General features: G+C 48.5%; 1 protein-coding gene across 32 annotated transcripts in view; it reads right to left on the bottom strand.

Moving 5' to 3' along the window:
• Positions 1-22,510, bottom strand: part of CAMK2B (calcium/calmodulin dependent protein kinase II beta) — an 866,219-nt gene that overhangs the window by 119,265 nt on the left and 724,444 nt on the right. For 17 of the 32 annotated variants that reach the window (XM_078666785.1, XM_078666796.1, XM_078666797.1 and 14 more), the window contains one exon: positions 8,822-8,866. The exons of the other annotated variants lie outside the window; for them this stretch is intronic. In XM_078666785.1, the coding sequence (XP_078522911.1) occupies positions 8,822-8,866 (45 nt within the window). The remainder of the gene's footprint in view (positions 1-8,821; positions 8,867-22,510) is intronic. 32 annotated transcript variants of the gene reach the window in all.

The following is a 22,510-nucleotide window of genomic DNA, read 5'->3' as shown; positions in this document are numbered from 1 at the left end:
CGCTCGCAGTTCTAGAAGGTTTATGTGGCATTTCTTCTCCTGTTCCGTCCATTTGCCGCTGACCTGGAGGTCCTGGAGGACCGCTCCCCAACCTTCCAGGGAGGCATCCGTGGTGATCACCAAAGGCGCCGCCGGAAGGAGGAAGGGTAGGCCTGTCGACAGATTCCTGTGGTTCATCCACCATTGCAGGGTCTTGGCAATTTGAGGTGTGATTCTCACTATGTCGTTGAACGAGCCCGTACTTTGAGTCCATTGGTATGCTAGGGCTTCTTGCAATGGGCGCATCCTGAGGCGGCAGTGCGGGATGAGGAGGATACAGGACGACATCATGCCCAGCAGAGATTTGTAAGTCCGAACTCTTATGGTCTTTCTCGTAGCCACAGCCGTGGCCAGAGATACGATCTTGTGTTTCCTCTCCTGTGAAGGAAATGCTTTTACGCATTCCGTGTTCAATGTTGCCCCCAGGAAGGAGATGCTTCTGGTTGGGGTCATACAGGATTTGTCGAGATTGAGAGTTAGTCCCAGGTGCAGAAAGAGATTGGTGCAGGTGTTGGAGGATGAGGTCGCGCCTGCCGCTGAGGGAGCTTTCACCAGCCAGTCGTCTAGATAAGGGAAGACCTGGTGACCCATTTGACGTAGGAAGGCTGCCACCGGGGAAAGGCACTTCGTGAAGATCCGTGGCGCGGATTTGAGGCCGAACGGCAGCACTTTGAATTGGTAGTGGCGTCCTGCCACCTAGAATCTTAGGAATTTTCTGTGCCCCTTGAGTATTGGGATGTGGTAGTAGGCATCCTGGAGATCTAGGGATGTCGTGAAATCTCCTCTTTCTAGAATGCCTAGTATTTCTTGGATCGTCACCATCCTGAACGACTGAGTCTTCATGAAGGAGTTGAGGGCTCTGAGATCCAGTATTGGTCTCCACTTTTTCCCCTTTTTGCGGATGAGAAAGAAGCGGGAATAGAATCCCTGTCCTCTTTGAGATGATGGTACCATCTCGATCGCTCCTTTGTGCAACATAGCAGATATTTCCAGGAGCAAGGGCCGCAGATGTTTGTGCGGCCGTTTGCGTGGCGGCGTTGGAGGTGGGATGGTGATGAATTCCAGGGAATGGCCGAATCTTATTAGTTGTAGCACCCAACGGTCTGTGGTTATGAGATGCCAATTGTGTAGGAAATGGGTCAACTTTCCTCCAATTTTGAATGAGGTAGATTGTGGTAGGACTGGCTGGAGTAATTGGTCACTGGCGTCCGCCAGCGCCCCTCCTCTGGTTCTTTCCACGGAAGTTCGATCTTCCGTACGAAGTGTGGCGACTCTGCTGTTGTTTCTGCGGATACTGTGATTTATTTTGGTAGGTATATGAGGATCTACTCTGGAAGGATCCCCTGTAGGAGGGTTGACCTCTTGATCTGTTGCCCCGAAAGGACTGGTTTCTCGCCTGCAGCGTACCCAGTGCTCTAGCCGTGTCGGTGTCTTTTTTGATGTTCTGGAGCGCTTCATCAATTGTGGCCCCAAAAAGATGTTGGCCGTCGAAGGGCATGTCTAGCACTTTTGTTTGAACTTCTTGTCTAAATGAAGTAGCCTTAAGCCAGCCCTGGCGCCGCAGGACCGCTGCCCCAGCTAATTGGCGAAAGCCGGTCATGGCCCCATCAATGGCACAGTCAATGATTTCCACTGCCGAGGCTTGTCCTTCTGAGAGCAGTGCCTTGACCTCTTCTTGCATCGTATCTGGCAGCTCCGCTAGATAAGGGACTATGTCCTCCCACAGTTGGCGATTATAACGTCCCAACAGTGCTATAGAGTTGGCGACTTTGATAGTCATGGCTGACGTGGTGGTGAAACGTTTCCCGATGGTATCCAACTTTCTTCCCTCTTTGTCCGGTGGTGCTGACAAGGGAGCGGAAGGGTTGCGGGAATTCTTCTGAGCTGCCTGGGTCACTACTGAGTCAGGTTTCGGGTGCCCATTGAAACAGACTGCCGCCTTGGTGGGTGCTTTGTATTTTTTGTCTAGGCGTGGGATCACCGCCGGTATGGAAGCTGGCGTAGCCATCAGTTTCTTTCCCTGGTCCCAGAGAAATTCTATAATAGGGATTGATTTGGAGGACTTCTTCGTTTGCTCTTTAAAATCGTATAGGAAACATTCTGTTTCCGTTGTTTCCATTTCCATGTGGAAACGCTTTGCTGCCCGTTCCACTAACTTATGGAACCCCCCAATGTCCACTGGCGGAGAGTCCGACTGGCGTGGTTGGGGTGAAGCAGGGGAGGGCGCGACATACTCGTCGTCTTCGTCCTGATCCGTTTTATCCTCGGGGACTTCGCCCTCTTCCATCTCTTCAGCTTCCTCATCTGAGGATTCCACTACTTGTGGCGAGACTGCCTCATGGGAGGCCTGTGGAGGTGGTCGTGTTGACCGTGGGGCTGCCGGTGGGGCAGATGCAGTTGGCGTTGGGCCCCTATCCTCAGCGGCCTGAGCCTCCGGGAAGCGCTGCTTATAGTCCTGGATGAGATGTTTAAGGTCATCCACGATGGACGCAGGAAGGCACACCATTGGGGTCACCTCCGTCCGTACCTCCGCCTGGAAAGTGTGTTCCTGGTAGGTAAATTCCTCCTGTTCCTCGTCAGTGCTTTGGCATTTGACGTGGAGGTCCGAGATGGACATAGCCTGAGTCGTCGCTTCCTCCTCCGATTCTTCACTCTGGAGAAAATCAGAAGGGAAGTTGCTTTGTACTTTGCTTGGTGATGTGGTTTCAGGCGTGATCAGCTTCTTCGTCAATTTGCGCGGTGGTGTCGGCGGCGGCAGCGTCCATGACGACGTTTCCACTAGCTTGGACTTCTTCCATGGTTCCTCGGTGTCCTTGGTCGTAGACGACCCTCCCGTCGACGGTTTTGTCGTCGACGGCATGTCCTCCGTCGTCGGTGTGTGAAGCGACGAGATTTTAGTCGTCGTCGATGTTTTCGTTGACGACGCGGTCGTCGACGACGTCCTCGTCGACGACGCACTCGTCGACGACTCGTTTCTCGTCGACGATTCATTCCTCGTCGACGTCTTCTTCGTCGACGGTCTCGGCGACGAGTCTTGCGTCGACGGCGGGCTTCTCGTCGTCGACGTCCCTGGCCTCGTCGACGATGGGGTCCTCGTCGACGGTGTCGTCGTCGTCGACGATGGGTTCCTCGTCGACGGTGGCATTGCCGATGGCCCCGATTTTGACGTCGACGAGCTCTTCGTCGACGGGGTCGTCGTCGACGGCCCCAATTTCGTCGTCGGTGTGGTTTTAGTCGACGACTGTTTTGGCAGTATGACCGATGGGATGGGCCTACCTGCAGACGACGATGATGGAGTGGTCGTCGTCGATGCGAGGACTGACGACGCCGTCGACACCGTCGTCGTCGTTGTGGAGATGGCGAGTGGCGTCACAGCCCTCTTTTGCGCCGAAGATGGCGTAGGCTTGGTGGAAGAGTGCGCAGGCTTCTTGAAGGCGTGAGAGCCTGAGTCAGACACTGAGGAGGTCGTAGATTTTGCCTCTGAAGATTTCTTTAGCATCTTCATAGGAGGAGCGTCTGAAGGTCCAGGGGGGTCCCCCCTTGGCCTTTTGAGGGAGGCGTCCGAAGCCATGGAGAAGCTGCCCTCTGAGGACTCCACATTATCCCTTTGCTTAAGCCTGTCCAGCCAAATTAGAAGTCGACCTTCTCTGTCCCTTAGAGTCTTGTTAGGGAAAGAGCGACAGATTTTACAGTCCTTGGGGACATGGTCCGGGTAAAGGCAATATAAGCACAGGTCGTGCTTGTCTTCCACATGGAGCCTTTTCTTCCCACATGAAGAGCAGGCCCTGAAAAGGGCTTTCTTCTGGGATCCAGACATTTCCTTAAAAGTGGTAAGGAAAGACAGCACTTACTGCAAGAGATGTGTCTGAAGTATCTCTGATGAAGAATTTGAGAAGATAATCCTTTTCCAAAGTGATAAAAGTAGTTTTTGAAGATATCCTGAGGAGAGCTCAGGCTGGAGACTCCCTAGCACAACGTGCGGTAGAAAATCTGAGAGACTGAGGCTCCAGCAGGGAAGGTTCTAGAGGGAGGTGCTAGCTGATTGGCTGGCTCTAAGAGTTTGGTCCTTTTTGCATAAGGACAAGGATAGGCTACTAAGGTGAGGCCCTTAGGCCTATTTTTCTCTATGTATGTCTATAGGACATTACTTATATATATATATATATATATTACCGGAGGCTCCCGTCTCGACGACGGGGAATGATTCAGGCATGTGAATCTATGAAAGACACCCCTAATACTGGATAAGGAGGAACTCGAGTCTGATGAGCTATGGATGAAGTTGCATCACAATGCACAGCGAGAAGAAATCTAGTTCTTAACAGCCACACAAGAGAGCTGAAGCAGCAGAAGCAACTAAAAGCAGCAAAGCAGCACTACTACATGGAGGGGGAATGGGTAACTGCCACATGAGTGTCAATTAGGAGTATCCAGTATGGACATGTTTAGTGCCCAGGGTCGATGGATATTAAAAAGTGGAGCAGTCGTCTATAAAAGGCATAGCTATTTAGAGCTATTAAATAGTATTTTGATCAGACTACGTATAATTGTTGCTACTGCCATTGAACTGGACAAATACTCTGCTATTGGTACTCAATGGTAAAACCACTTATTTTTGCAGATTTGACTCACCAGCTGGGGTAGATTATCTGGTCCTTAAAAATGGCTGTGTTGAAATGTTACGATGATATAAGTGAGGTGTACCACTTTAATTTTTATGAAGGAAAGAGAAGCTGAAGGAATGAGACAACCTAATGGGGACTAGTGAATAGGTCTTTGATTTACAGATTGTTGAAAGAGGTAGGGTGCTTTGAAGGCTTGACTGAAACGAATACGAGAACAGTCTTTAAAAAGTTGTTTTTCCATAATTCTTATTTTGTCTCCTCAATCAAATGTACCCGATGAGGAGATGACTTCTAAGGAAGCAAATAGTATGAGCTCAAATGGTGATGGAGAATACAACAAAATATCCCAAAAGAGGCTGGATGAAGAGCTGGAATGTGTTAAATGGGTTCCACATCACCTGCATTGGGCACCTGAGAAGATGGCACAACAGAAGTAAAAGTCCCATTACACCTCACAATACAGAGTCCCAAGGGCGATTATAATTAAGGAAACTGATGAGTGACACTATTTTGCTGTTGTAAACCCTGCTATTCTTGTCGCAGACCCTGCGATTCACATAAATTGCAGGATTTGGGACTGCAAAATCGTGCTTTTAGTCTACTAAACCCCTTTTGAATGTCAGACTAGTCTGTTTAACTCACAAAAGGGGTTCTGCAACTCATTCCAAATCACAATTATAAGGGAGTGTGAAAGGACCGTCCTCTCGAGTCATAATGACAGGTCCACTGATCACATACCAACACCTGAATTTGGGCGGCTTCCCCTATGTGAATTGTTTCAGGGGAGCAGGAGCAAACAGGGCTCAGAGGGAACACTGCATGCACTCTCCGATGCCTTTTAAAACGGAACATTTTGTTTTCTAAAAGTAGCATCTCTCCCGGTTAGGGAAAAAAACGTTTTCCATTTGGAAATGCAAAGACCTCAATAGAAGGTCAGCTGTTCCTTGCAAGCCACCATCCCATGGATTGTAGCCAATTGCAAAGCCTATCAGACTTTCCTAACTGATCATTATGCTGGACACTGAGACACTATGAAAAGACTAAGTGCAATGATCATGCAACCTCTTTGTACAACGGTAGAATAACAAATTGCATCCCTGTTCGCGAACCAGTTTCTGTGCAATTTGCATATCCTAGTTTGGAAACTGGGATTACTACATCAGGCCATACATCCTATTAGAGATGGATGGAGGAGAAAGCCTGGAGGGAGGAGTAAGCCTGTAGGGGGCATTTGTAAGTATGGCCGGAAGCCCAGATCTTCAGTGGTTTAATGGGTTGTCATTTTATTGACAGAATGTGTGTGCCATGTTGTGTAATAGGAAAAATGACAGCAGTGAGGGCCAAGATTGTGGCCACTGCAGAGAGGCTTCTGAAGTTCAATGGCTGTGTTTACTCAAAATTGTTGTTCAATTGTTATTGCTTTACTTTTGTTATTTTGCTTCAGCGCGGAATGCATCTTCCCATAGATGGGCACTACTGCCGGTTCATTTTAGAGTACAGTGTTTTACCAGGTGCCTTAATGGTCTTGGGAAGGAAAAAATATCTCCATCTGTGTCTTACAACTAATCATTAAATATCTTGTAAAACCCACAGGACCGGGCTCTTCAACTCTCCACTGCACGAAGGCTGCTTAAGCTCTTGTCAGGAGAATTCCTGTCACCAATAAATGTCATTAATCTAAAACACATTCTTCATTAAGTTTGGTTAGGCCACCTACCATTACTCAAGGGTGGATTCTGAAGAGGATACAGCAAACAAGCTCTCTTGTGAGAAGCAGTCTTCTCCAAGACTACCCTCGGGTTGAGGAGCAGTTAAGAATCCGATGTACCATTGCTTTTTAACGTTCACAGTAACTGGTTTAAAGTTTGGATGCATACAGTCGGCGTGTGTGTTGTCCCCGGTAGTGGAGTGTGATGTCCTGATGTGTTTGCACATCTGACTTCTCTGACCATTCGTTCTTTAGGCCTCATCAATTCCATCCCATTCTTTTTCACTCAACATTTTATTTCTCTCTTTCGGTCTGTTATTCTCATCCTTTCCGCTTTTGACAATAAGAAAGGCTGTCCCTACAACAAACATGAATGTGTGTGTTTTGGTTGATCCCCTAGGGTTGAGGACAGCTGATATCTTAATGCGAAAGGGCATGGCTCACCCACATTATAAAAGTGTCTTACTGAAGACAGAACCTTGACACCCTCCATTACTGGAAGCGGCACCCCATGACCTGGGGTTGGAGGGATGCAAATGAAGGACATGGGCACATGAATGATTTCACATGTTCTTTTATGATCTAAAATACATTTTCTCACTGAACATGGGAATTAAATTCAAGAACACACTCCTAACTGTTGGACCTCAACTTTAGCCCTCGCGGGATTTACAAAGGAGGTGGCAATATATCACTCCAAGGAAGTCATGGTGAACCTAAATTGCAAGGGGGAAATAAGACACCAAAGAAAGAGCAATATTTTGCAATGATTCTATTGGAGGAGGTTTGCACGATAGCTGGTGGTGTAAATATTAAGACTTGGCAGAGAGCATGAACTTGTAAATAGATGTGATGAACTAGATTGTGCAATCAGGATGTTGCTGGGCAGGAATTATTATTTTCTGGACTTTCCATATAAAGCCAGTTGCCTCTGCTCTTCTAATGAGGTTGTTCGTATGTCTCCTTCTTAAATAAAGAACACTCCCTCAGCTACTACATCAATACATTTTGGTGTGAAATGAGGGCCCTCCACCAAGCCTTTTGGAGGGAGCATGGACTTCTGACTGGCTTTTATTGGGTACATGTTTCTGGATATACACAGTTGATGCTTTGGCTTGTCTGGGAGTTGACACAAATGAACTACCCAGATTTCACATTCTCGCAATTTTACCTTATTCGCAAATACACAGAACAAGTCAGGCAATGGCAGCGGCCGGGACTCCACAGTGCCTCCGCTGTTTGTTGTAGAGATTCCCCATGTCTATTGAAAATATTTCATGCTTACTGCGTCCCCATGCCCCTTTATTGCGCGATCCATTTCGCTGCTGTGATTGTTAGGTTTTGTTTCAGACACAAAGAAATTGGAAGATAAATAGAAGTGTAATGCGCTGTCCATTTCATCACTGACCTTGCTCTGACAACACCATCTTTAAAGGGAGGAGGATGTTCAGCTTCAATACATATTCAAAGCTGAGCCTCTGCCTCTGAAGGACTCCCTATTTGTAAGAGGTGAGCTCATGCCTTTTGAAATGAATAACCAGATGTTACAAGCGAAGAAGATATTTTTGTTGGAACGCTAACACCTCCACAATGAGAACCAGGTTATGACCCTCAACACATTTCATGCAGCCACATCATATGATACAAAAGGTTTCCTTCGGTGGCTGAATAATAAACAGTAGTCCACGTTATTCCTCTAGGACCCCATTTCTCACGTTCGACCTTGGGAACAGTCCCACCACATGACGCGGAGCAACTATGGTTAACCCTTCCGCTCATGCTAGTCAAGTTCCTATTTCAAAAAGATGCTGTGACTTACTAAGGCCAGGTGCACCAGGAACGGTCACTTTTGGGGTGGCGGGATGTGGTGGTATCCGGAGAACACGAGTCTCCGAAAAGCAACAGGCCACCACTAGCAGCGTTTGCACTCCTATTGGGCACAGCCTCATTCCATTAGCCAACAAATGTAGAATTCCTAGAGTGACTGTTCCTATTGCCTGATGCAGTTGTCATTCACCTGGATGAGGTTGCCCTAATATTTTGTTTTAAGAGGCAGTTGCCATTTTGCTGGACATTTAGATCTCCTCTGCTAAACCCTGTGTCTTACAACCAGGGGTTGTATCCTCCACACTATGCAGTGTCTTCCTTCAGGTGAGTGATGGAGTACGTCTCCTCCTAGACACATGCACCCATCATCAATCATCCTTTAAACAAGGGTAGCAACCCATTTTTAGTTTTCAAGTAAAGTAGGATTCCACAAAGTAACGCGGGTTATTAAACCTAGACCTGGTATGCAGGAGCTACCATTTAAGTGATGCTAAAACAGGTGTAATCTAGGCTGGGCACAAAACAGTAACAGCAGAGTGTAATTGAGCAAATAATGTTGGTTATAGTTTTATGATTGATTCATGACTTCTCCATAGAGAAAGCGAAAGAGAGATGGAAATACCTTAATCCCATCCAGAGGGTTATGGATAACGGTGGTCTGAGGTTCCTGGAACAGGACAAATCACGACCAGAAGAAAACAAAAAACAAGGAGGGGGTAACAAAACATGAAAAAGGAGAATGAGAGAAAAAATGAGAGAAAATATAAATCAAATAAAGAGAATATGAAAGACCACGAGTGAAAGATCAAAAAAGAATTAAAAATGAATAAAGATTGGGAAAGAATGAAATATAGAAGAAAAAAGAGAACAGGTGAGAAGGAAAAGATGGGAACAAGAGATAGAGAATAGAAGAAAGAATTAAGCATGACAGAAATGAAGGTAGAAATAAATAATAAGGAAAGAAGAAAAGTAAACAAGATTTGGCAATAGTTATAAGCACCAAGATGAAAGTGCAGGTAGAGAAAAAGTTTATTATATGTGAAATGTGTAGGATCAGAAAGAGGTTCAATAATAAGAGAAATGGAAAGAAGGAAATGAGAGCGAAAGTGAGCAAGAAAGATGGGTGAAACGTTTTGATGGGGAGGTGATGAAAGAGGGAGAAAGGAAAAAGTAAAACATGGAGCAGAAGAGAGGACAAAGTGAAGATAGACATATGGTCAGATGCAGGGGACAAAAGAGAAGACCGACGGAAACAAAGAGGACGAGGCGTTAGAAAAAGATAGAGATAAGAAGACAAAAATAGACAGGGGAACAGAGAAAGAGAGAAAGTAAGACTCCGAGGTAAACGAGAGACAGACACGGAGGAAAAAGGCAAAAAGTAATTAGTTCAGCAAAAGGCGAATGGCTGAAAAAGAAAACTAAAGAGGCAGAGAGCAAAGAGTCCAAAAAAACATGAATCTGGAGAATGTGAGCGAAAATCAGAACTGAATCATGTGATCAAAGTTAAGCCAAATCCCACTCCTGCACATTGCAGACTCTTAGACCAAGATGAGCGACACTGCCCCTTAAAAACACGGTGTGTTCAGGAACAGTGAACAGGAAGAGTACACCCACAATCTCAAGTCACTAAGGGACTGGGAAGAGGATAACCTATTCAGGCATCACATCGGAACTGGGAAGAGGTTACCCCAATTCAAAGTCACATAGGAACTCGGGAGAGTCTACCTCAGTCTCAAGGCATAGAGGGTCCAGTGAGATGGGACTTTAGATGGAAGCTGCCAATAGACCAAAAGGACATTACTGCATTCCGAAATCACACTGGGGTTGGGAAGCGGCTAACCGAATCAGAATCCATGAAAGGCCTGAGAAGCGGTTGCCCAATTTTGAAGCTACAAAGGCCATGGGAATAAATCAATCAAATATAAAGTCAGGCAGTCTTTAAAAACTGTACACATCTTAAAACTCCGAGGCTCCACTCTGCTCCCAAAGACAGACCCCCGAGTAACAATCCAGAAAGGGTATTTTTTTCTGTGCATAATTCAGTAATTTGAATAAATGGCTCTGCTTAGTACAGACATCAAAACTCAAGTAATAAATTAACGATTTTGCCTTAGTTTAAAAAAAGTATGAAGCAATTTGTTGCACTTTTTTCAACAGAATTAACAAGGGTGGGAAACTGCTATAAAAGAGACAACTATTCACGTGGGACAGATTTCTTCCCCACCACAAGCCTGTGAACATTTTCATAACCTGTTCAGAAAATGTGCTATCGGACTGAGGGTTTGAGTGCAGCGCTGGAGGCTCTTATAGGAAGGGGATTACTCCCGCCTTGGTAAGCAGCACCAATGAATCTCCAAGGATGGCACCATGGAAATCAACTGTTTCCAACTCTTCAATGATATTCGGGAACCACACCAAAAGCCTGCTGTAATCGTCCAAAGGCTACACAAGTAACTCGAGAATCGTCTGAGCAGAAAGTGGAATGCCACAAGCTTCTAGTGATTTGGAGGGGAAAGCCAGTCCCCTCTTTTTAGGGCTAGAAGGGGCCACAAGAAGTGTTTTCTTTTCAATGGTCTGAAATAAGTTCCCAGATCTAGAAATCCAAAAACGACCTCACCAATAACAAACTGTCCTATTATGATTGTGCTCCTTACTGCTGTAGTGGGGATGTCTACACTTTATATGCGACCAACGAATTCGTGATTACATAGAATGCACCACTGTCAAGCAAATCTTCAGTGCTGAAGGGGAGATTAGCATTGCAATTTCACCAAAGGACATGAAACGCCACGTGTGCTGCATGACTTATATCAAATGTTGTTTTTCAACTGGTCAGTCAGTGCAAATGTAGTTTTTTGCAGTGATTTGGTAAAATGAGAGTACCAGCTACCCGCCACTGCAATCAAGTTGACCTCTCATCAGCGTTCACCTGTTAAAGAAGAGGAACACACATAACTCTAGTATGTTGTCCTTATTTCATGGGGGTATCAGCAGAGACTAGAACTGCAGAATACTGAATATTTTGAGACCACTTGAGAAACACATTCAAAAACTATTCTCAACAACAAAAACCCAAAATTGTACTGACTAAAAACAGGTTAAATTACCCAACGTTTGTAAACCCTCTAAATAAAACCTTTTGGCACCATGTGATATTAGCTGAAAAACACAAGTTTAGTTCCAAACATTTGATCTTTCTGGCAGTGAAATATAGATGATCCAGTGGACAACAAGGGCTGGAATGTGAAGGAATATTAACAATGGTATACAAGGTGGAGGAGTTTATGATACTGGTAAATTTAGGCACAGTTCCATAGCACTCTTGATATTGGAGGGAACATTCTAATTATTGAAAAGGGTGAAGGGAACTTTAAAGTCAGTGATGTGATGGAAAGTTCCAATTAGTACATAGTGCAGTATCACAAAGAGGAGAGCTCTCTGTGATGATGCTTCAATCAACGATGGACCAACATGATTATAATACAGGGTGCAGTTATTATGACGCTAAATCAGAGGATTCTCAGCTGTTTCTCTCCCCATCCTTTACGGTGTGCGTGACAGACTGGTCATGCGGTGAAATGTAGAATACATTGGAAAAATGGAAGAGGCAAGGGCCAGAATGGAAAAAAGAAAAGTGGACCAATTCTAAATTAAAACCAGATGAGGTCTTCAAGCACCACTCCACATGGCATATGATCACTGCTACCAACCACAGGCTCTGCCAGAAAGAGCGGGGTTGCAACAGGGCACCTGCTGCCTGGACCACAGAAAAGGCTCTTAGAGACCGGAATGTTTCAGGATCCCTAGACCAGCATTGCCTGCTGTGACTATTTAAGTAAAGTCGTGTTCTGTATACGTCACACCTGCACGACAAGCCCCACGTTTCCTCTATCTTGGGAAGCTTTTCTCCTGAATCAGCAAGTTCTTTACAGCAGAGTATGCCTTTTTCAAAATGTCCATGGTGTCAGACGGGCCATGGTTAAAAAATACAAAGGAGTGCTGATACTCATGTGTTCATGCCTTCTCACATGGTTTATGAAGCTTTGAGCATGCATGTGGTATTTCCCAACTTTTAGGCATCGAACAATAGCCAAAAAAGTGGTTTTTATTCCAGTTCTCGCACAGTGCTGGAGAGAGGAACAATGGTAGTCCATATGCTTGATTAATCTCAGAGTCTTTGTTATGGACCCTTTAGACAAGTGTGCGTTAGTATCTCCTCTGATCCATCCAGCACTTCGATTCTAGGTACAAAATCAAATGTTAAAAGAAGGCCCTCATATAAGATGGGCTTAAAGAAAGTTGAAAGATGTAAAATTCTAAGGTTCTGTAGGGCTAGTGTGCTAGAAGTGGCATCATCCTAGAACTGGCATCCTCACAGTAGTGAGGAAATGTACATAAGCCATGGTGGCAACTGTAAACATTGTCACCAGAGCAGTTTTTAATTAAAATAGTAGGTAAATGCTACTATATTCCTAATTGAGCAGACCTTGTAAGGGTTATTAGTAGGCGAGACAAACTCTTTGAAAAATGCAAACAAATCAGCAGTAAATGACGAGGTAGTTTTTTTCTTCTTAAAACGTCTTTGGGGTGGAGCAGTTCTGAGCTATGCGGGCAAATCATTCCAAGCTTAAGCAGCAATAAAAGAAAAACGGTGGCCTTACTTAGAACTTAGTTTACAACACGGAATGCAAAGTGTTCCCCTACACTCCTAAGGGTGCAGTGCGGGAGTACCAAGGAAAGGCAATCTGAATGTAGCTAGGTCACATGTTTGTATGCCAAATAGCGGAGTTTACATTTTAATCCGTCACTTACCGACGTAATCTTGCTATGGCTGTTCTGTAATGGGTCTATAGTGCCACAGTTCCCTACTATTTAGGGTAGTTTTCATAAATATTGGCACAACTACAACATCTTTGACATGTCCAAGCACACACCCTTCAGGACTAGTTTATAAACTAGCACCCAGATCAAAAGAGCATATTTCTGGTTGCTCTCCAGGTAGACTTCCAATAATTCGAAAGAATGTTAAATTTGTGGGTTTAAGCACAAATCAAGATAAAATCCCCTTTTCAGCAAGTAATGAATTTCCCCTTTGAGAACTCCTGAGGCGCTGCTGATTCTGAAACAATAATAACCTTACCGAGCTAAACTAGTTTAGTTGGTAAAGCACTGTTTAAGAGATCTGTTTAACGTGTTGGTATTATGACTGAATTTCAGACGTATACAGTCTGCATTTCATGCTTGCAATATCTACAAAATGAATGCCACGGTGTTGGCTAATAATAGCACAGTTTATTCATGCATCAAGAATCTATTTAGTTTTTGGTATATTCAACATAAATAGTGTAGAAGGGAGAACATGTTTGTCTCATAAAGCATCTTATGGGCACCGGGCTTTCTAATCTGAACATGACAATGGTACAGATGAAGGTGGCAAGCCCTTCTTGTTGGCAACTGCGGTCTGTATCTCTGGGTCCAACATAACCTCTGCAAAAAACATGTCTCCAACTCTTGGTGAAACATCTCCGGGTGGACACAGTCTACCACAAAAACACAACCATGCAGAGTGATTGTCACTTAGAAGTGCTTTTATGAGTCAGTCATTTATGTATGGAAGCACTAGTACATGGACTTCACAATGACAAACTCTACTGCCACAGACCACGTCAACGCCTTTTGAGTGAAAATTAATTTGTGGGGACAACACCTTTGCTCAGTTTGTCATTCTGGTCTCTTATTAAATTCCAAAATATTGTGTCAACAGGCAAGATGATGATGTGGATGCATTCGTTGTTTAGTTCCAAAGTGCAAGATCAGAATCAACTCAAACCAGAGAGCATTTTATTCAGCTAGACACTCCACAATTCCATTTCACAGGAACTTTTTCAGATCTCTCAAGTTCCAGGTGGGCTTTTACTCTCCAGGAAATTGTGAGAGTGCTACTAACATGCTAACCCGTCCTCCTGTGGAGGAAGAACTTCCACCGCATCTGCAGCCATAAGGATGTGGACTTGAAGAACAAGTTACTTACCTTCGGTAACGATATATCTGTAAGAAACAGTAGTTAGTATTAGATTCCTTACCTTAGAATATCCCCAGGCGTCAGTCTGGATCCGGAAACTTTTGCGTAGCAGTACCCCTGCGCGTCGGTAGGCGTCGTCTGCAGGCGTCCCCTGCGGCTCCGCGTCGTCGGCGTCGTGCGCCGTGATGACGTCGCTGGAGTATATAGACGCCGCCTCCGCGCGCTGACGTCAGTTCTTTGCACACAGCTTTTCCACGCCAGAACACGCAGAGCCATGTGAGAACCAACACTGGTGCCATGTGAAACTAGGGCCCTGAAAGGGATGTCCTTAACCCTAGGTATCAGTTCGCAGAACGGGGAGGATGGGTGGGGCGGTAAGGAATCTAATACTAACTACTGTTTCTTACAGATATATCGTTACCGAAGGTAAGTAACTTGTTCATCTGAAAGAAACAGGTTAGTATTAGATTCCTTACCTTAGAATAGATACCCCAGCAATACCAACCCCGGTGGTGGGTCTGCGAACCAATACAATCCTACACCAGAAAATCCTGGAGGACCGAACGGCCAAAGAAGCCGTCCCTCCGGACTTGACTGTCCAGGCAGTAATGCCTCGCAAAGGTGTGCAGCGAGGCCCACGTAGCCGCCTGGCAAATGTCCTGCAAAGGGACTCCCCGGCCCAGGGCAGTAGTAGCCGCCGTGGCCCGAGTGGAATGGGCCCTCAGCCTAACAGGAGGCTCCTTCCGAGCCAAAGAGTAGCATGCTTTGATGCACAGGACGACCCACCGAGAAATGGTTCGTTTCTGTACCGCCCGTCCCTTCTTCTCACCCACGTAGCCAACAAATAGTTGGTCATCCACCCGGAACTGGCGTGTGCGATCCATATAAAATGAAAGCGCACGTTTTGGGTCCAGACGATGGAGCCGCTCTTCATCTTTTGAAGGATGCGGAGGCGGAAAGAAGGAGGGTAAGGTGATGGACTGCCCGATGTGAAAAGCAGAAACTACTTTGGGCAGGAAAGAAGGTCTAGTTCTAAGAACCACCTTGTCAGGATGAACGGACAAGAAAGGAGGTTTCACAGAAAGAGCCTGGAGCTCACTCACTCTCCTGGCAGAGGTGATGGCAACCAGGAAGGCCGTCTTTAAAGTGAGAAGACGGAGAGGACAGGAATGAAGCGGCTCAAAGGGAGCGCACATCAAGAAGGTCAGAACCAGGTTCAAGTCCCACTGAGGCATCACGAACGGAACAGGAGGATACATGTGCGTGATGCCTTTCAAGAATCTCATTACAATAGGGGACTTGAACAAAGATGGCTGATCAGGTAGCCTTAAGAAGGCGCAAAGGGCAGAAAGGTAGCCCTTGATAGTGCCCAGAGCAGAGCCCTGCTGGGCAAGAGAAAGAAGGAAGAGGAGAACTTCAGAAAGGGGGGCAGAGAGAGGATCCACAGCCTTTGCTGTGCACCATGCCACAAATCTGTTCTACCGGCAGGCGTATACCGACTTTGTGGAGGGACGCCTGGCTGCCAGAATCACATCACAGACTTCAGGAGGCAAGTCAAATGGCCTCAACTGTCGCCGCTCAATCTCCAAGCATGGAGGTGGAGACTGGACAGGTTCGGGTGGAGGACCGTCCCCTGCTGCTGCGACAGAAGGTCCTCCTGAAGGGGCAGGCGGATCGAGGGACCGACTGACATGCTGAGTAGCTCGGGATACCAGTACCTTCGAGCCCAGTCCGGAGCCACAAGGATAACTTGGGCCCGGTCGCGCCGGATCTTCTTCAGCACTCTGGGCAGAAGTGGTATAGGCGGAAAGGCGTACAATAGACCGCAACTCCACTCGCGCCGAAAGGCGTCGCCGAGCGAGTGCCGTCTTGGAAACTCCAACGCGCAGAACCGATGACATTGCGCGTTCTCTTCCGTGGCGAATAGATCTAACCAAGGCTCTCCCCATTGCAGAAAGAGGCCTTTCGCCACGTCCGAGTTCAGACGCCATTCGTGATCCACCGAGCACCGACGGCTGAGTTCGTCCGCCCTGGCGTTCAGAGAACCCGCCAGGTGTTGAACCGTCAGAGTCACGCCCTGACGTTCCAGCCATTGCCAGAGACGCAGGGCCTCCTGGCAAAGGGTCCACGACCCCACTCCGCCCTGCTTGTTGCAGTACCACATGGCGGTGGTGTTGTCCGTGAACACCTGCACCACACTCCCGTTGACAAAGGGGAGGAATGCCTTCAGTGCTAGGCGAATCGCCCGCAGCTCCAACATGTTGATATGGAGCCGGGACTCCGCCGGAGACCAGATGCCTCTGATCTCCGCCTCTCCCGAGTGGCCTCCCCAGCCCTGGAGGGACGCGTCCGTCACAACTACGTGCTCCGGTTGGGGAAGGGAGAGGGATCTGCCCCTGACCCAATCGCGGTCCGTAAGCCACCACTGCAACTGTCTCGCAGTGCCCTCCGAGATCAGGACGTGGTCGGATAGGTTGCCCTGATGCTGGGCCCACTGAAACTTCAGGTCCCACTGCAGAGCCCGCATCCGCCACCTGGCGTGATGCACCAGAAGGATGCAGGAGGCCATCAGCCCCAGAAGCCGCAGCGTCAACCTGACCGAGACCCGGGATAACGGCTGAAAGATGGGAATCAAAGCCTGAATATCCCGGACCCGCCGTTCCGGAGGATAAACCCGAAACTGCGCAGAGTCGAGAATCGCTCCGATGAAAAGGAGCTGTTGAGAGGGACACAGGTGTGATTTCGGCACGTTGATGGAAAACCCCAGCTCGTGCAGGAGGTCTGCCGTCATCTGGAGGTGGTGGACGACTGTCTGGGGCGAGCCCGCCTTCAACAACCAGTCGTCGAGGTAGGGGAAGACTGAAACCCCTAACCGGCGCAGATGAGCTGCGACCACCGCCATCACTTTCGTGAACACCCGTGGGGCGCTGGTAAGGCCGAATGGGAGCACGATAAACTGAAAGTGCTCGTGGCCTACCGTGAACCGCAGGTAACGCCGGTGGGCCGGCAGGACGGGGATGTGAAAATACGCACCCTGCAAGTCCAACGCTACCATCCAGTCTCGCGGGTCTAGAGCAGCCAAGACCTGAGCCAAAGTCAACATCTTGAACTTCTCCTTCCGGAGGAAGCCGTTGACGTTCCGTAGATCCAAGATAGGACACAGGCCCCCCTTGTCCTTCTTGGGCACCAGAAAGTAGTGGGAGTAGCAACCACACCCTACTTCTGGCCCAGGAACGCGCTCGATGGCCCCCTTGGCCAAAAGGGCCGTAACTTCCTCCTGCAGAAGTGTCAAGTGGTCCCCCGACACACGGTGGTTCTGCGGTGGCATGGCTGGAGGAGTGGTCTCGAAGGGGAGGGAGTAGCCCCTTCGGACGAGCTGCAGCACCCACCTGTCCGAGGTGATAGTGCGCCAGCGGGAGTGGTGATGGCGAACCCTGCCACCCACTGGCGTCACATGGGCCCGAAAGCTCTGACTAGGATGATTTGGAGGCTGCTGCGGGGGGAGGTGTGGCCTGACCTCGCCGCTGTCCCCGACCGCCACCACGGCGGAATCCACGGCCGCCACCGCGTTGAGAAGTGTTCTGCGGTGCGTGGCTGGCAGCACGTGTGGGACCGCCCCTTCCGTGGCCACGAAAGGAGCAAAACGAACCCGTTTGCTGGCGCTGGGTCGAGAGACCCAAGGACTTGGCCGTGACCCTAGAGTCCTTGAAGCGCTCAAGCGCGTTGTCCGCTTTGTCGCCAAACAGGCGACTGCCATCGAACGGCATGTCCATCAAGGCATTCTGGACATCCGGCGAAAAATTGGCGGATCTCAGCCAGGCGTGGCGACGAATCGCCACCGTCGTGGACATCGCTCTGCCCAGCGAGTCGGTCGTATCAAGACCACACCTGATCGAATACCTCGCCGCATCCCGGCCTTCAACCATAGTCTGGCCTCCTGCGGGCATTGCGGCAGACACTCCGCGACCGTATCCCACAGGGAGTGGGTGTAGCGGCCCAAGAGGCATGCGGTATTGCAAGACCGCAGTCCCGCACTCAGGGACGAGAAGACCTTCTTGCCAAACTGGTCATACCTCTTTGATTCCCGGTCGGGCGGGGCCGACGGGAATGCGGATTGGGATGTGGAGGCCTGGATCACCAGACTCTCAGGGGTGGGATGGGTGGACAGAAACTTAGGGTCGTCCGAGCACGGACGGTGGCGCCTGGCAACGTTCCTGTCAACAGGCGAACCTGAAGCGGGCCTGGACCACGTGCCCAACAGAACGTCCGTCAAGGCTTCATTAAACGGCAGCAGAGGCTCCTGTGGGCATGACTGCGGTTTGAATACCTCGGTGAGGATGTTAGGCTTCACCTTTGCGACGGGGAGCTCAAGGTTCAAGGCCTTGGCAGCCCTCATCAGCACCACAGAGTAGGCAGCCCCAGCCTCCGACGCCACAGTGGGAGGCGAGACAAAACCAGGGTTAGGTGATTCGTCCAGACCACTGGCATCACCCAAGTCACCTGTCCAGTCCACGTCGTACTGACAGTCGCGTGTCAGAGGGTCCTCAGACCCCTCCCAACCCTCTCCATAAACTTCATCATCTCCGTACTCAGACTCGACGATGTAGACCGGCTCCTCGGGGTCAATGGGCCCCATCGGCGCCGGACTCGGCGTCGGGCGACGCCGGTCCGACTCCGTGTCCGGAACTGGAGAGGGAATGGGGGTGGCGCCGCCCGGAGCCGGCGCCGGAGCCCCGATGCCGGCCGGAACCGGCGTCGGAGTCACGGCGCCGCGCGGAGGCGGCACCACGGGTTGCCCCGATGGAATCGACGCCGGAGAGGCCGGGTGACCAGCCGGCGACGACCCTGAAGGGCCCAGCGGCGCCGGGGCCGGAGCCGCCGGCGGCGTCGGGGCCGGAGCACCCGACGGCGTCGGTGCAGGAGCGCCCGAACCGCTCGGGCCCCCGGACGGGACCACCGGGCCCGCAGGCGCCGTAGGCCCCGTCGGAGGAGACAGCGCCCTCATGGCCATGAGGAACTCCTCTATCTCCTCGCGCGATGCGCCTTGCCCAGGGACCGACGGGTATGGAGCAGGCAGCGTCGGCGACCCACGCGGAGCCGCGGGGGTGGGGCCACCCGAACCCCCGGCCGCATCGCGCGAGCGTCGGGGGTGCGATGACGACGCCCCGACTTCTTGTGTCGCTTACCTGAGGAAGCAGAGGAGTGGTGACGACTTCCGGAGCGCTCGTGGCGGCTCCGCGACCGTTCTCTCGACCGCTCCCTCGACCTCCGGCCGGACCGGGACCGCTCTCGACGCGGGGCCGACATCCGGAGCTCGAGCAGCTTGCGGGACCGCTCCCGCCTAGCCTTACTCGTCAAGGCCCGGCAGTCAACGCAGGACTCGACGTCGTGGTCCGCGCCCAGGCACCGGAGGCAGAGTCGATGGTGGTCGGTGACCGACATCAGGCGGTCGCACCCGTCACAATTTTTAAACCCAGGCATCCTACCGGCACCAAAAAAGTTAGAGTTAGAGTTATCAAAAACTAGGTCAAAAGACCGGAGTACTGCTCTTCGGATCTGCGCTAACTGGCGCGGAAAAAGAAGAACTGACGTCAGCGCGCGGAGGCGGCGTCTATATACTCCAGCGACGTCATCACGGCGCACGACGCCGACGACGCGGAGCCGCAGGGGACGCCTGCAGACGACGCCTACCGACGCGCAGGGGTACTGCTACGCAAAAGTTTCCGGATCCAGACTGACGCCTGGGGATATTCTAAGGTAAGGAATCTAATACTAACCTGTTTCTTTCAGATAACAAGATTTGGAGGGTGTCAAGATACATGCTTTGGAACTAAGGGCGTTGCTTCTTGAGACTATGTTCAAGGCACAGCTGTCAGAGTATGTTCCCATTGCAAAAAGAGGGGCCTAGACATCATCGGGAAGATCTCAAGAATATATTTTCAATTTTTACATTCAGCAAACAGCTCACTGTAGTGTAAAGTTGGACACGTGTAAATAGCATTTGGAACCTCTTGAGAAATGTAGAATCAAAGCATGAACAAGGGCCGTCCTCATAGTGGGCTATCAAGGAATGAGATTTCATGTATACATCTGACTTTATCTGGCAGTCATCTTACGTAAATACTACATGGGAATATGGCAGCATGAGGCTCAAATCCCAAGAATGGATCAAAAATTATATGCCTCACTTTTTTTTCAAAATGTAGATCGAGCTCTGAAGAAAGGCATACACTCCTGCCATTTTTAAATGAAGGATATTCCTATTAGACCATTTTGCTTTAGGAGTATAGAAAGCTCCTTGCCAGTAAACATATTAGCTCATGGGTTTCTTCATCATATTTATTACCTTTAGATCTATACTCAATATTCAAACTGATCTTGAAGCAGTTTTAAATGCAATTTTAATGAAATGCCCGCAGAGGGACCTTTTCCCAAACTGCAGTTGTAGTAATTTTGTAAGACTTCATTAATACCACTCACTACAAAATGAAATTGCAGAGACCTTCGCCTCTCCTATCATTTCCATACTGAACTATCCACCCGGTAGCCGAAGTCTCAGCACTGTAAGACACATGTAAGTATACGTACTAGCAGTAACTATAGGAGAAACCTGGGGAACTGGCTGGAAAGAGGAGACTACTTACTGCTAAGAGCCTGATTAAGAGTTGCTCGTAATAATCTGACCCATGCACTAACTCCTGTGATAATCAGATGCGTTTAAGAACTCCGTCTTCGTGAAATTTCGGCAGGTCCAGGGTAAAACATACAGTATTTACTGTATCATGCGGATTTTGGTGTGTTAAACACCCAAATCCATATGTTATTCCACCTAAACTCGTCGTAGGTGTTATTTATTGCACCTGGAAAATAACGTACCACGTCATTTCGTTATTTATCAAGGTCTATAAAAGCCACCTAAACTCGTAGTCAGGCCCATAATGGGAGAGGATTCAGGGCGGTAAGGGGGGGCTTAAGGAGGGACCTGCAGATACAAACACTCGCCAACAAAATAGGTTCATCGTTTCTCAAACTGCACCTCTGAAGTTGCTGCAGTCATAAAAGTACCCCCGCCCAGCCTCTGAGTAAATCCAGTACCACACAATTACTCACATGTACTATAACAAACTTCCATAGGAATAATTGGAGACAGGGACTTAAAATGGAGACAGGGACTTAAAATAAAACAGCCCATTGGACATAATATTGAATAAAATAAATTATTTCGAATTTTAAAAACATATACATTATATACACACGCTATATATATATATATATATATATATATATATATATATATATATATATATATATATATACACATACATACACACACACACACACACATATGTAAACAAAGAATACGTTACTTCCTTCGGTAACGCTTTTTCTGGTGGATACGGTTCTGCCTGTGGATTCCTCACCTTGTGAATATCCCATTGTGTCAGCAACATTCGGAAATTCTTTTTGTAGCTTTGCGCCGATGTGGACGACATGACAGTAGCACGGCATCGCGTGCGTCACCGCTGACGTCACCGACTCCATAATAGGCCCATGTCGGCGTGATGACATCAGTTCCGCCCTTTTTTCCGTGCCTTCGAGGCACACGGACGGACCGATCACAGTAGAAATATATACACAGTACATAATAGTCAAGATAACACACAGTGTGAAGACAATGAAGCTAATCAAGTAGAATAACACACTACTTTTGAAAGCAACACATATGCATTAAAACATTGCCAATAACTTAGGTATAGAAGAGTGGACAACGCGGTGGCGGGTGTGGGCCAGTGAGGAATCCACAGCAGATACTATATCCACCAGAAAAAGCGTTACCGAAGGTAAGTAACTTGTTCTTCTGATGGATACATCTGCCAGTGGATTCCTCACCTTGTGAATAGAGTCCCACAGCAGTCCCCTCTCCCGGAGGAGGGTGTCCACTCTCCTAAACCAGAAAATCCTGGAGGACAGATCGCGCAAAGTGGCCGTCCCTCCTCACTTCGGAATCCAAGCAGTAATGCTTCGCGAAAGTGTGGAGGGAGGCCCAAGTCACCGCTCTACAAATGTCCTCTACAGGTACACCCCTAGACAAAGCAGATGTAGCAGACCTTGCTCTAGTGGAATGAGCTCTTAAACCTTCAGGAGGTTCCTTACCCGCCAGAGAGTAGCAAATCTTGATACACAAGACCATCCATCTTGACAGCGTGCGCTTGTGCACCGCCTTGCCTCTTCTGGCTCCAACAAAACCAACAAAGAGCTGGTCATCCACTCTGAAGTCTCTGGTTCTGT

Source organism: Lissotriton helveticus, chromosome 11 (genome assembly GCF_964261635.1).
Source record: "Lissotriton helveticus chromosome 11, aLisHel1.1, whole genome shotgun sequence".
Taxonomy (NCBI): Eukaryota; Metazoa; Chordata; class Amphibia; order Caudata; family Salamandridae; genus Lissotriton; species Lissotriton helveticus.
Note: the sequence above shows the minus strand (reverse complement) of the source record. Positions and strands in the feature narration are given on the sequence as shown.